At 47.5% G+C, this 15549-nt stretch overlaps 1 protein-coding gene across 1 annotated transcript in view; it reads left to right on the forward strand.

Moving 5' to 3' along the window:
- The first annotated feature begins 204 nt into the window (after nucleotides 1-204).
- Nucleotides 205-15549, forward strand: part of LOC102824014 (probable calcium-binding protein CML8-like) — a 64718-nt gene continuing 49373 nt past the window's right edge. Inside the window, exons 1-3 of the mRNA XM_006871773.1 lie at nucleotides 205-249; nucleotides 8831-8919; nucleotides 9095-9209. Of these exons, the coding sequence (XP_006871835.1) occupies nucleotides 205-249; nucleotides 8831-8919; nucleotides 9095-9209 (249 nt within the window). The remainder of the gene's footprint in view (nucleotides 250-8830; nucleotides 8920-9094; nucleotides 9210-15549) is intronic.

The raw sequence follows: 15549 nt of genomic DNA on the forward strand, positions 1-15549 counted from the left end.
GGCGCCGCGCCCTCAACCCTGCAGAGACCCGCCACGCCTCGCATAGCCAACCTCGCTTCCCCGCGTGGCCAACCCCGCGCTTGGCGTTCGACCGTCAGCGGTCTATCCTGGTGGTCTGCAGTGCCTAGTCACATATAGTCCCAAGTATGGGGCGTGGCCCAGGGCAATGCTGAACAGGGTCTAGTTTTCACTAAGGCAGTGACAATGACCGCGTGGAACCTGCGTCGCCGTGCCATACGCGCCTTTCGCGTATGAAAGAACAGGGTGGCTGTAGCCCACCAAGTCGGCTGTGGAAGTCTCCATGCCTTCTGACCGTTTCAGTGCAGGAGAGACAACAGTGATGAATCCTGCTGATTTTCCTTTAATTCTGGCAGTTGGATGGAGATTTCTGGCCTATGCTGTTAAGTGTCATCGAGTCGGTTCCAGCTCATAACGACCCTGTTTAGGATTTCCGAAGAGCGGCTGGTGAGCTTGAACCACCAACCTTGTGGTTCAAACCTACCTTGCAGTCCAGTGCATTAATCCACAGGGTCAGCTGCTGTTGTTGGCGAAGTGCCGTTAAGTCGATTCCAACTCATAGCGACCCTGTATGGGCTTTCCAAGGAGTGTCTGTTGAGTTTGAATCTCCAGGACTCCTAGATATGGGTAAACCAGAGGCTGGAGCTGACAGTGATCTGAACAGTACGGAGAACTGGACAGAGTCCAATGGATGGGACTCAGGGTGGAAGGGGTGTGAAGGGGTACCTGGTTTCTGTCTGATTGGATGGAAGATGGTCCCGAGTGGACCAAGCTGGGAGAAAGAACATGAGGCCTCTGAGGTTCACCAGGCCACTGGAGCCACTGGGCCTGAGTGAACTGGCCTAGAGAATGAGGAGTGCGATGGCCCTGACCCTGGGGCAGGGCAGACCCAGCAGAGGTGTGTCAGGTTGGAGAAAGGGCCAGTCACCTGAAAGTGCTGAGAAGTTAGCTGAAACTCTCCCATAGGAAAGGGAATGACCGTTCATTCCCGCCTGTCTTTCCTGAAGACTTCTGCTCCCTAAGTCCAACAACTACCCCACCCTGTTGACCTCCCAAGGTACTTGCTTTGAAACACCTCATTCCGTCTACTTTGGTCCTCTCCACCACTCCCCTGCTGCCTTCTCCAGACCAAATCTAGCATCCCTTACTGCTTTGGGCCTGTGGGGACCTTTGCCATTCTTCCTCTTTCCTACTGTCTAAGTGGCCTGTGGCTGCCCTAACAAGTGCCATAAACTGGAATAAGAAAGCCAGGCATTTTATTGTCTCACAGTTCTGCAGGCTGGGAGGCCAAACTCAGAGTGTTGGATGTATTGCCTCCTTCTGTGACTTTGAGGGAGAGAGACGCTGTTCCATGCCTCTGTCCTAAATTCTGGTGATGGCCAACGATCCTAGCTTCTCCTTGGCTTGTCACTGCATCACTCCAATCTCCATCTCACATGGCTGTTTTTGTTCTAGGCCTCTGTGTCTTTTCTATTATAAGGACTCTGTTCATGTAGGATTTGGATATATCCCACTCTGGAGTGATCTTAGGTCTTCAAAGATCCTATTTCCAAGCAAGGTCACATTTGCAGGTACAGTGGTTAGAACATCAACACATCTTTTGGGGGAACATGGTTCACCCATACCTTCGTCTTTCTCCACATCTTCTGGGTTTGGGGTTTGTGTGTGAGAGAAAATAGAAGCAATGAACAACAACTTTCTAATATGTCGACCACCTCAGCACCCCTTGGTCCAGTATGCTCCATGGCTGAGCCCCTGCTCCTACCCAAGGTAGTTATCCTCTCCCTTTTGGACCCCAGACCTTCCAGACCACCGGAGGGTTCTGCTGCCTCAGCCTCCTCTTCTACTCCACAAGGTGTTTCCTCCCTACTGAAGCACTCCTCAGCACACAAACATGGCCGCATCATCCTTGGTATCCTTCTTTGCTCTCCATACTGTCAGACACTCCAGACTCATCTCATATTTGCCCTGCCCCAGCCCTTGATTAACCACTTTTCCAAGGAGTCTGCTTCCTTTAGCAGAGAGTGGTGTTTAGAAGCCACAATGGAGTGCTCATTGCTACTGGGATGTCTCAGCATTTGACACACTCAGCATACAGAGCTAGGGAACCTATGTACACACACATCTGTTGTGTAGACATAGAATTATTTCTATACTTGTTTCTATATTTCTGGAATAACCCAAGTTCACATTGGCCTCTTCATTGTCAGTCTACTATTACAGGTTCAGGGGAGTTGTCTTCTATGCCCTATATGTAACTTTCTGCATTGGGAGGGAGGAACTGGCTTCAATAATTTTAATATGTTTCTTTATTACTCACTCCCTCCCCCCCCCACACACAGACACACGTAGCCAGTCTCCCAGCACTTCTGCCCCGTCCCCATTCCTATACCCTCCTTGCTTTACAAGGGTTCTGCTTTAGTCTCCCAGGGCTGCTGTAAACAAACTCTACAAAGGGGGTAACTCTTAAGAACAGAACTTTATTCTCACAGTTCTGGAGGCTGGAAGTCCAAATTCCAGATGTTGGTAGAGGAGCTATGATCTCTCAGTGACTTCAGGAAATGATCCTTCCTTGTCCCCACTCGTGGTATATAGACAGATCCTTGAATGCTGTCATACCCCTGTGTGTAGCATCGTCTTTCCATCTCTTCTCCTTTTATAAAACACCACTCCAAAGGGCTTAGGGTTAGGATCCACTCCTTTCTGTGTAAGGAGACCTGGTATCCTAGTGGGATACAAGTTGAGCTGCTAATCGAAGGGTCAAGAGTTGGGATCTACCAGCTGCTCCTCAGGAGAAAGATGAGACTTTCTGCTCCTATAAAGATTTACAGCCTTGGAAATCCTATACAGGGTCCCTGTAAGTCAAAATCGATTTCAGGGCCCACAAGCACTGCCGCCACAACTATTCTGTTTACTGATAATATCATCAAAGAAAGACAAACAGGTATATGTTAAAGTCGCAGGAGTTAAGATACAATCTAACCCATGAAAGGTCTGCCATAGTACCCCCAGGCTTAGCTGAGCCAGAGTTCAATTCAGCCACTCACCTCATTCTTTTTTTTTTTTTTTAATTAAATGTTTTTATTTTGGATTGAATAAAAGTTTACAGGGCACATCATCAGCTTCACATTCAACCATTCATATAGCTTGTTTCATTACATTGATTATTATCCCCTCCATATATCATCAGTTAACAGTGTTTCTCTCTATCCTCTTTAGCTTTTTTTTTTGGATGGGGGGGACTTGCCTTTTTGGAATTTACAGTCTCGGGTTTTAGGGAAGGTTTTTACATTTGTCTGTGGATATCCAGGGCTCATGTATGAGATTACTAACAAGCATTACTGAATAATCAGATGAGGGACAGTTTGCTATGTCTACTAGGTAGCTAAAGTCTGATCCTCAGAGCCTATGGTTTGGACGGTCAACAACCCTTGGGCCCACAAGGGGCTTGACCTCCTGACCGGGTCTGCACGGTCTGCATCAGATTCCTCCTTATTTATTGTTTGTTTAAGAGACGCTGCCTGTCTTAGGCCGTAAGTGCGAATTCCTCAGTCTTACCAGTCATTGAAACTTATTGCAGCATGGCAATGGCTCTGTCTTAAGTTGCCGAGGTTCCACGTGATCCTTACCCGTCTCTGGCCACACGTCCAGCATAAACAGCCGCCATCCGAGGAAGGCAGGGAGGGAGGAGATCGGCTGGGGACCCCATACGCAAGACGTTGCCAGCCCACCACCTGCTCTAAGGTGACCAAGCAGGATCACTATGCTGAGGTTCAATCAAGTTCTTAGGGGATCTTACTCTCTAGCAGGGGTAGCAAATTAGTAGCCACTCAGTGCTCACATTGAGAATTACTTATATCATAAATTTGAGCATGTAGCTGATGAATATCCACAGACAAGTGTATATTGTTCCACAACCTCCTGAAATGCTGTTGGATTAAGTTCCAATCAAGTTCTGGATTACTGAAAGATCACCTCATTCTTATACCTGAAATTTCCTTCGGTAGTTTCCCATCACCTTCCCTCTCCTCTCCTGAATCTTCCATCCCTCTCACTTGCCAAGAAACACACACATGAGTCCATCTTCATCTGCTTGGGGTTTCAATCTTCAGGTCTTTATTGTTCTCCCTGACCACCTGTTGGAGTGACCTGTGGCCTTATTCAGTTTATTCACCGACAGTTTGCTGCCTGCGCATCCCCTGTTCACACAGGGCTTTGGCCCCCTGGAACAGCATGAGTATGTTGTAGGTCGGTGGGGAGCAGGAGTGTGTGGAGGGATGCAGATGATGGCGACATTCTGATGTGGGGCACGACACCATCCAGCATGATGCCCGGAGGCCAGAGTGAGGAGCATGATGAAGTCACTACGGCCAGGATTCAAGGCAGCGGGCAGAGGAGCTTGAGCTCAGGGGGCCTGAGGAGCAGCAACCTTCTAGCAGGGCCTGGACATGACAGGAAGGAGGTGTGCATGCCCAGGGGATGGGGGACCTTCCTGGTCTCCACGAGTGGTATGTAGACAGATACCACTGTCTACATTCTGGTCCTAGTGGAAAGTGGACTGAATTCCAGGAAAGGTGGACTGAGGCCTCAGGCTCTAAGAGTCAAAACCATCCCTCAAGTCCAGCAGACCTGATGCAGGCCTTCTTCAATGCCCACCTGGACCAGGACTTAGAGAAAAGTGAATATGAGGAGAGGGTGAAAGAGGCAGGGCATAGGTGGGGAAGGTGGAGCAGGAGGAAAATGATGTGAGGAGATGAAGAGGAGGGAGATTAAGCAGGCGCAGCTGGGCAGAAGGAATTGGGCAATTGGCCCAGGGGGACAGGCAAGAGTTGTCCATGAAGGGGATGGCAGGAGGTCTGGGGGCCCTTGGAACCCCACCTCCCTGCCTGCCTGACCAGGACCAAGGCAGAGCCTTCAGAACTCCCTGTCTTTCATCACCATCAGTTTGATGAGGCTCATCTTCAGCTATAGCTGGGATGACAGGGCAAGGTCCCTGATGAAGACACCGAGGACACCCAGCCAGCAGACACACAGTCATCCAAGATTTTGGAGTGTAACCCCAGCACCTAGCTAATCTGTGGGTCAGCAGGGCAGGACGGGCCCTTTGTGGAACTTGCCCCATGCCCGGGTCAGAAATCTCATTTATGTGTTTATAGACAGGGTGTGAGGGGCAAAGTTGAGGAGAAGGAAGCAGGAACAGGGTACTCAGGTCCTCATTCCCAAACACCATCCCTCACTGATGCCCCCCTCCACAAGCTGAAAGGTCTGAAGAACTGCCCCTCGCCATACCCAAACCAGTCCCTGTGGGGTGGTGCCACCTGAGTGGTAAAGGCCCTCCGGCCTTGGAGACTCAGGAAGTCACAAGAGCTTCTAGTTACCAGAAGCAGCTACCTCTCAGAACAGATAAGAAGTCAGCCTTCCCCTTTGGACTTTGGAGGGTCTGAATGACAGGATCCTGCCCTCCCACCCTGCCCCACCCACCCTGCTGTCCAGCCCCCTCCAAAGCTCCCAGTCCCGCCCTGTGTGGGGGCTCAGAAATCAGGCTGTCACCTTGAATCCACAGCTACCTGGTCAACTGTGTGACAGCCCAGGGCCCAACCAGGCTCTACCCTGGGTGGCCCTAGTGACTGGCACCATGCGGTCCTTCACTAAAACCGTTGGAGCCCAGCCATTCTTGAATGTATAATTCAGATGCCTCCCTGCACTCCCCCAATCTGCTCTTCAGCAGGAAATGGCCTATCAGGAAAGTAGGTCTTTTTACAAATCTGAATTATTCAAACGGTCATGCACGTGACAAGGACCACAGCCATCCTTGCCGGATGTCCCCAGTGTATACTCCAGCCTGCTGTTAAGGCCTTAGCGCCACAGGGACACTTCCAGATCCCAATGGAAAGTGCAGGGCAGTGGCCACTGGCCACAGCGGGCAGCGGCACCCCTGGTTCTGGGGCCCAGCCTGCATGCAGGGCGCCCTCACAGCCTGCTGAGCCTGCTCTGGCTCTTCATTCACCCTTCGGGCCGCCCTCTGCTCCTTCACTAAGTGAGATGGAGCTTGACCTGCCTCTGCGTCCCAGAGGACAAAAGAGAATAAGGAGGGACAATGTGACTGCGCCCAGGGGATGCAGAATGTAGGTAATCAAGAGGAAAATGCTAATTAGTTCCTCAAGTCTCCAAAAACTGGCTCTATGGAAAAATGGGGTCACGTTCTGCATGGGGGGAGGGGGACAGTGATCATTCATCCTTCCTTGAGCTCTGGTGAGGTGCCTCATAGCCAGGCAGGTCCTGGTGAGGCCTCAAGGCCAAGTGCTTGGCCATGGAAGCGTGTCTGTTCTCATGGCAGTGGGGTTGAGGGGCAGGGGAGCACTTAGAGGAGGCATTGGATGTTGTTACCTGTCCTCCCTCACACCTGGGAAGAGCCCTGTGTCCCTCCCACTGGGACCATGGGGTTCCTTGGGGCAAAGGATGGTTCTTCCCTGATCCCTAAGCCCTAGGGGTTCATATCACCTCTTCCTGCCAAGCTTCTAAACCATGACCCTCTGCCACCACTTTTGGCTACAATATGCATGCTCCACATGAAAGCATCAAAACCATGGAAACGAGGGAATCAGAAAGTGTCTGGGAAGGCTGAAGAGAGACCACTTTCTCATCTGCATTTCCCAGGCAGGGGGATTTTTTTCTTCCCTGAGGTTCAGATCAGAAACCCCATGCTCCTTGACACCCCCAGGGCCCTCACCACGGTGGAGATCAGCCCCAGACATCTTGGCTTTGCAAGGTGGACACCCAACTCCAGTTCTTACTTTCAAGGACCATCGGCTGCATCCTTCCTGGATCCATGGGGCATGGGACCCTGACTTCCTCTCTGGGCTCCACGGACTCCTGGGACAGACCTGACACACTCCTGGCTCAGGGGCCACTGGTGAACCTCAACTAGGGGCTTCAACACCATCCATGGAGGGACATGCTATGATTGGGGAGAGCACCTGGATGCACAAACACAAAGGCCAGTTAGCCAGGAGTCAGGATAACAAGTGGCAGAAACTTCAACCAGCTTACTTGAACAGAGGGAATGATCAGGCTCAGTGAGTCTATGCATAGGTACCTGGGCTTCAGGCATAGCTGGATCCAGGGGTTTCACAAGGACACTGGGGTTTCCCCTTACCCTTAGGATGCTTGGCTCTGCTCTCTGGCTTAGTGCCTCATTCTTTCTACTAAAAGGGGTCTTGTCTGTCTGGGGTAAGTAGCACTGCAGACTCCCTTTCCCATGACAACAGCAGAGCAGCCCTATTCAGAAGACTATCAGAGGGCTGTACAGAGACCCTAGGAAGGTTCTGGAAGGCCTCACCTAGATCTATGTGACCTTGGGGACAGGGGGCAGAGCATCTCTGTCCGTGCTCGGTAACCCATTAGGACAATGTGGCAACACCTCCAGGGAACACAGAAGGAGGAGGAGGCGGCTGTGGATAGGCCACACAGAGGGGTCCCACCTACCTGTCTGCTAAAGACAGGATTGGGGCAGCACCTGAGCTATTATTAATAAACTCAGCCCCTGTTGACTGGGGGGGGGGAGGGGGGGGTTCAAGGCTGGCATCATGTTTGTTGTCTGGCAACCGTTGCTTGGGGTCAGCCTGGCCCAGGTGTGAGGAATCAGCCAAGAAGGGTCAGCCCTGAGTCAGCTCTGAGGCCTGTCCTGGTAGCCCTAGGAAAGGACATTTGAGAGAAACACAGGCCTCAGACTCTCCCTCCTGCTCCCTGAGGCCCTGTGAGGCCCCAGCATCTGCCCTCCCTCTTGCTCACTGGAGACCCTCTGTCCCAACAAGGCAGCCTGTGGGACTCCCTGGGCAACATCACTGCCACCGCCAGCTCATGCTCCCTGCACCACAGTCACTCCAAGGGGGCCAGCGCCCTTGCCATCCCCACCCCCCAGCCCCATTTCCTGCCGGACTAGGGCGGCTCCTTGGCAACCAGGCCACAATTGTTCTCTGCAGGCTCTTCCCCAGGGCGGGTCATTGCAGGCCGCTGGACTCGAGAGGCCTTAGCAATGCCCTGGGCATTCGTGGGCCAGGGCTGAGCATCCCTGAACTGACCGGGAGCTTGCTGCAGACTCACACACACTAGGGAGAAGATTGGCCAACTCTGATGAGGTGGGTGGGGTGTGAGGAGTGGGAAACAGGGACAATGCAAGAGGATGAGGGAGGACAGAGAGGGGAGGGGACACTGAGGGGGTAGAGGGGCTGGGGGGTGAGCTTTGGAAGGAACACAGAGGAAACAGTGACCCAGAGAAGGGGATGAGGGCAATGAGCCTGTGGTTCTGGCTGAGGGGATGGGGAGGGAGAGAGAAGATGGGGGTTGAAGGACTAAGAGGAGTCAAGGGAGGCCTCAGTGCCTGGAGAGGGGTGCCAGGTGAGGAGGAGGGACTAGAAGAAAGGCAGCTACCCTGGCCAGGCCTGAGAACCTTCTGGGCCTACTCAACCTCCCCTGAACAGACCTGGTCCAGCCCCTGTACCATGTGTCACCTGCAGACCCCGGTGCACTCACTGGGAGAGAGAGGACCCTGGAGGTGGAGAGGAGACACAACCCCAACATGGTGACCACCCTGGCTGTGCCCCTCTAGATTGCTGGGCCTCAGACCAGCATAGGATGACAGAGGTCTTCCAGGAAGCAGCCTTCGTGGCTAGTTCCCTAGCTTTGTCATCCTCTGAGATGGAGACAGTCCACACCTTCCTAGTGGAGACTGAGGGGGAGTAGGGGATGACTTGACCCAGGGACTAGGAGCTGTTGGACCAGTCCTTCCAGCTCCCCATGCCTCCCTGTCTAGGCCCTAACAGGAGAAGGGAGGTTCCAGGCTGTTCTGGGATTAATCTCACTGAGGATTGCGCCCTGGGACCATGCCTGTAACAACTCCAGGTAAACAACTCACACCTGTGGCACCAGCCGGCTGGAGGTGGGTGACCCCTGGGGTGCCTGCTGAGCACTGCAGGGACAGAGCCTTCCCAAGCCCCGTACCCCACAGGGAAAGAGGCAGCCCACAGAGCACCCAGAGCCCTAAGCCCTGATGCTAGAACTGCTTTTCCTCCCCCAGGAATCCAGGTGGAGATATCCTCAACCTGAAGGTGCTTCAGGGCCATTGTCAGCCAGTGGTGGACTCTGAAGAACCATCCTTGAGGGAGGAGGCCCACAGAAGTGTTCTCGGTCAGGTGACAACAATATGGGAGGGAGCTGGGGTCCTCAAGCCGGCCAGGCCAGACCCACTCCTCCCACTCCAGACCAACCCGATGCCATGTTACGTCCCTTCACACCCCTTACACCACCCTATACCATGTCACCACATTACATCACCAACGGCTGACATCAGTGGTATACCCTGACCCTGGGATGCCTTCTGGGTCTGCGTCTGGTGACCATCCAAATCGTAACTTGGGGCTCTTGGTCTCTGCTTAGACTATCCTTTCCAACAGAAAGATCTAACTGGACTGACACCCCCTTATGTGAAGAAATCTTTCGCTCAGCCTCATCTTGCCCAGGGGCCTATGACCCAAATACCAAAACCCCTAACACACTCACCTCCAGCCCCCAGCTCAGTCCAGGGCACAGAGGGCTCAGCAAGGAACTTCCTTCCCAGAACTGCCATATTCTGTACCTGGAGAGGACTCCTAAGTGCTCCCAGTGACCCCAGTTTCCTTTCATAGGGTTCTACTCCACCATCTACAGTTTTTAGTGTGCTAAAATTCATACAGCATAAAATATACCATTCAAGTGCATAATTATTTAAGGGTACAATGCAGTGGCATTTAGCACCTCCACAAAGTTGTGCAACCACCACCTCTTAACTGGTCCCAGAACATGTTCATCCCCTGAGAAGAAAACTCTGTGCCCATTAGCAGTCTGTCCCTGTCTCCTCACCGTCCCCAGCCCCTGGCAACCACTAATCAGCTTTCTGTCTCAATGCATTTGCCTAGTCTGGATGTTTAATATGAATGGAATCATATAATATGTTGCCTTTTGTGTCTAACTTATTCATTCATGATGTCTTCAAGGTTTATCCATGTCATAGTATACATCAGGACTTCATTTCTCTTTATGGCTGAGTTAATAGTACATGGTATGGGTGGACCACATTGTGTTTATCTATTCATCTGTTGAGGGACATCTGAGCTGTTTCTACTTTTTGGTTATTGTGAACACTGCTGCAGCAAACACTAGTGTATATGTGTTTGTTTGATTCCCTGCTTTCAAGACCCTTGGGTATATACTTAGGAGAGGAATTACTCGACCATATGGTACTCCTATGTTTAACTTTTCAAGGAATCACCTAACTGTATACCACATTAGCACCACCATTGTATGTTCCCACTAACAATGGAGGAGAATTCCAATTTCTCATCCCCTTCACCACTTTTTAGTCTTACTTTTAAAAACCTATAACAATAACCATAAATATACATATATAGACTTCACAGGGGATTTTTGTACATGAGTGTTTAAGTTTGCTGCAAAAATAGTCATGAATGTGGTGGAGCATACAGGGGGCAAAGTTTAGCCATAACCAAACACCCTGAGGGAATGGGGCACTGGGAACACCAAGTCCACATAATGGTCCACAGTGACTGTGTTCTACATCCTACTTTGGTGAGGAGTGACTGAGGCCTTAAAGGCTCATGAGTGGCAATCTAAGGTGCAACTATTGGTTTCTCCCTTTCAGGAAGAAAGAAGAAAATCAAAGACATGTGGAACCTATTCGTCCAGTGGACTAATGAAACATGAGAACAGGTTACCACTATCAAATGCTCTGAAAGGGATCATATTAGAAAGTTCTAGATAGAGTGGGAGAAAATGTGGAACAAAATTCAAAATCATAAAAAAGACCAGGGAAAGGACTTCTGGCAAGATGGTGAACTAGGAAAGTGCCCTACACGGACCCTCTACAACAAAGATACGAGAGACTAAATGAAACAGACACAGATGAACATCAGAGGAAAGGTTAGAGAAGTGGATTGAGGATTTGCTGAGAGGCAAAGCTGAGCAGGGACAGCAAGAAATGGAGACTGACTGGTGAATGGCCTGTCTTGAAATTTGTGAATAACTTTGGCAACAGAAGGTGGTCTGACAGAGCAGATTCACACAGGCATTGGGAAAAGTGTAATTCCTCTCCATGTCCCCCTGTTGACCAGAGGTGTGGCCAGCTCCCAACTTTATCCACCTCCAGCATAAAACCTGCTCTCTGGGAGTTCAGAACCACATGGTTGGGACCCATGTCAGTGTGAGGCAGGGGTCAGTTGTGTAGCTTTAGTGTTTGGATTCAGGTAGGTGAGGCTCCAGACCTGTAGAACCCTCAGAGCCACCAGACCAGCATTGTTGTGGTTGTTGTTAAGTGCCGTCTGTTGTTGTTGTTGTTATGTGCCATGGAGTCGGTTCTGACTCATAGCGACCCTGCACAGGGTTTCCAAGGCTGTTAATCTTTACGGGAGCAGAACGCCTCATCTTTCTCCCGCAGAGCAGCTGGTAGTTTCGAACTGCTGACCTTGCGGTTCGCAGCCCGATTCGTAACCACTATGCTACCAGAGCTCCTTTAAATGCCGTCTAGTCAGGTCCAACTCACAGCCACCTGTATAGGGTTTCCAAGGAGTGGCTGGAGAGTACCTCTGATTTTGCAGTTCAAACCAACTTTGTGGTCCAGTGCTTACTTATCCTATGGCTCCACACCAGGACTCCAAGACCAGCATTAGTCTAGCAGAGTCATAAGAGTAACCCTGCTCCCAGTGGCACAATGGTCCTAAGAGACACTGAAACCAGCTCCATCCAGGGCTTCCATGAACTACTTTGGAGTGAGTGCCCTGAACACAGATAACACCTAGGTCTATAGGAACTCCATCTAGGGCCAGGAACCCCACTGGTACATTCCCTCTCCCCCTCCCCCCACCATGGGAGCTCCTTGGCTGGGAGGAGCCCTGGAATTTTATCCTCTCCAGGTTCAACTGGTTTTTTAAAATTTTGGTTTTGGTTTTTCCCTTTTGTTGGTTCATTATTTGTGTTTGTTTGAGCTCTGTTGGCGTAGTGGTTACGAATCGGGCTGCGAACCTTAAGGTCAGCGGTTCAAAACTACCAGCCGCTCCGCGGGAGAAAGATGAGGTTTTCTACTCCCGTAAAGATTTACACCCTCAGAAAACCTGTACAGGGTTGCTATGGGTCGGAACCGACTCGACGGCACTTAACAACAACAACAACATTCTTTCTTCTTCAACTTCTCTTTCATTCCCTTGAATTTTATCTTTTCTATCTCTGCTTTTGTTTTTCTTTCTTTCTTTTCCCCCTTCTTTATTTTCTTTTTGCTCTGTCTTTACTGATCTCTTCTCTTGCTTTTCTTCTTCCCTCTTCTTGGTTTATCTAAGTGCTTTTTTTTCTCTCACTCCCTCTTATTTTTCTCTTCTATAGCTCCATTTTTCCTGTCCCTCTTTTCTCTTTTTAATTATTATGTTATTTTTTCTGGTTGCTGCCTGGTTTTATTTCTTTTTTTTCCCTTTATTATTTTCTCTTTTTTATTGTTGTTTGTTTATTCTGTTTTGTTTTCTTATGTGTGTGAGTTTCTTCTCTTTACCACCGAAAAGGAGACAACAATTGTGCTCATACAGCTTAGCCACAACTATACACACTGCAGCTCCACCCACTGGGCAAGAGCCAACACCAGCTTCTATACCACCTGATCAATGATAGCTAGAAGCCAACCCCAAGCATACCCACCCTAAACTGAGGTGCACAGAGAGCAGAGAATGGTGCACACATTTCCATTCTCTAACTATACCCATAGGAAAAGTTGGTTATGGCCCAACAACACATCAACATACAATCATCAATTAAATACAAATATGACAACATCACAATGCTGTGGGGACAACAGACAATTTTAGCTCACATAAAGAAATAAGAGAGAATGGCACAAACACATGACCAAGATGCACAGGCAGAAAACATTTCTGAGAAAGAAAAGATAATGGGACTAATTGAAAAAGAATCCAAAAGTATATTTAGGTACTTTCAAAGGATTGACAAATGACTGAGAGGAAAGCAAGAAGAACACAGAGAAAACGTTACAAGAATTCAGGAAAACACTGTAAGAAGAAATGGACAAAATAAATAAAAAATTTGAAACAATACAAAACATGAAATTAAAAATCCAGAAGATGAATACTAAGATTTCAGAAATAGACAATACATTGAAATGGCAAATGAGTAGATTTGAAACAATGGATGCCTGAACTAGTGAGCTTGAAGATAAATCTCTTAATACTAGTATGCTAGAAGAACAATCAGAACAAAGAATGAAAAATCCAAAGAAAGCCTGAATTATGTGGGATGCCATGAAGAGGAATAACTTATGGGTGATCAGAATTCCAGAATAGGAAGAGACAATACAAAGCACAGAGAAAATTGTCAAAAAGTTGTTGAAAGAAAACTTTCTTAACATTATGAAAGATGAAAATATAAACGTACAAGAAGCTGAATGAACCCCAACCAGGATAGATTCCCCACAGGAAATCATCCAGACATATCACAATCAAACTTTTCAAAACTAAAGACAAGGAAAGAATCCTGAGAGCAGCTTGGGAAAAATGATAAGTTATTACAAAGGAGAACCAAAGAAACTAAGTTCTGATTTCTCAGCAGAAACCATGCAGGTAAGAAGGCAACAACGTGAGATTAACATACATGACAACACCACCTAGAACTCAATCTAGATATACAAGTATTTAAAGACAAATGAACTTGCAAGACTGAAAATAGAGAACCAGAGATATCAATTTATAAAGAAAACAACTACAAAGCCAAAAGAGGGAAGAGTGGCAAGGAAGTCAAATAGATTTCAAGATACAACAGACTGTTTTAAATAAGGGGAAAAATAATAAATTACAGGGTAACCTTTAAAATAAATCAATAAAATAAAAAAAATGCACCTTCACATCAAAATAAAAGAGAGGAAAATAAGAAAGGTTTAATAAATATTAACACAACACAAATGAAAATGAAAAAAAAAAAAAAAAAAAAAAAAAAACACACCTCACAAACAGTATGAATTCAGCACAGGAAATTATGTGGTACAAAGAAACCAGCAACACCACTACAACACAGAAAAATAACAGCAAACAATTCAAAATTATTGATAATGACATGAATGTAAATGGATTAAAAGCACCAGTCAAGAAACAGAGTAGCAGGATCCTTTTATGCTGTCTATTAGAGACACATCTTATACACAAAAACAGAAATAGATTAAGAATAAAAAGATGGAAAAATATGTCAAGCTAATGGCAATCAAAATCTAGCAGCAGTGGCAATTTTAATTTCTGATAAAATAGACAAAAACCATTGTAAAAGACAAAGAAGCATGTTGCATCATTATTATAGGGGTCTATTGAACAAGATGAAATACCTTAATATCTATAACCACAATGAAAGAACCTCAAATTACATAAGCCAAACTCTAATAGAACTGAAGAAAGAAATTACAACTCTGAAATAAAAGTAGCAGTTGTTGTTGTTGTGGCCTGAGAAGTTGGTTCTGACTCATAGTGACCCTGTATAGGGTTTCTGAGGCTGTAAATCCTTACGAGAGCAACAAGTCTCATTTTTCTCCCATGGAATGCCTGGTAGACTTGAACAGCTGAACTTGTAGTTAGCAGCCCAACATATAACCCATATACTAACCGGGCTCCTTACAATAAAAGTGGTGATGGTGGTGGTGGTTCTGTGCCATAGAGTTGGTTCTGATTCATAGCAACCCTGTACAGGGTTTTCAAGACTGTAAACCTTTACGGGAGCAGAAAGCCTCATTTTTCTCCCATGGAATGGCTGGTAGTTTTGAACTGCTGACCTTGAGGTTAGCAATAAAAATAGGAGATTTTTAATACACCACTTATGATGAAGGACAGAACACCTAGAAAGAAAGTCAACAACCACATAGAAGAACTAAACCGCACAGTCAACCAAGTCGACTTCATAGACGTATTCAAGAGCACGCAATCCAATGACAACAGAAAAATACATTCTTTTCCAGTGCGCATGGAACATAGTCTAGAACTGACCATATGTCAGGCTTCAAAGCAAACCTCAATAAATTTAAGGACATCAAAATACTGCAGAGCATCTTCTCAGATCACAACACTATAAAATTAGAAATAAAAAATAGGAACATCAATGAAAAACAATCAAATACATGGAAATTGAACAGCACCCTGTTAAACAGCTACTGGGTAAAAATCAAAGAAGAAATGAAACTTCAAAATTCCTTTAGTTATTTGAGAACAAAAATATGAGTTAGTAAGAACTGTGGGACATAGCAAAAGCAGTGTTTTGTTTTGTTTTTTTAAGGTTTTTATTGTGGATTGAGTGAAAGTTCACAGGGCATATCATCAGTTTTACATTCAACAAATAATATACTTTGTTTCATTACAATGATTATAATCCCCTCCATGTATCATCAGTTAATAGTATTTCTCTCTGTCCACTTTAGCTTTTTAAAAAACAAACAAACAAACAAACAAA

Source organism: Chrysochloris asiatica, unplaced genomic scaffold (assembly GCF_000296735.1).
Source record: "Chrysochloris asiatica unplaced genomic scaffold, ChrAsi1.0 scaffold00173, whole genome shotgun sequence".
Classification (NCBI taxonomy): Eukaryota; Metazoa; Chordata; class Mammalia; order Afrosoricida; family Chrysochloridae; genus Chrysochloris; species Chrysochloris asiatica.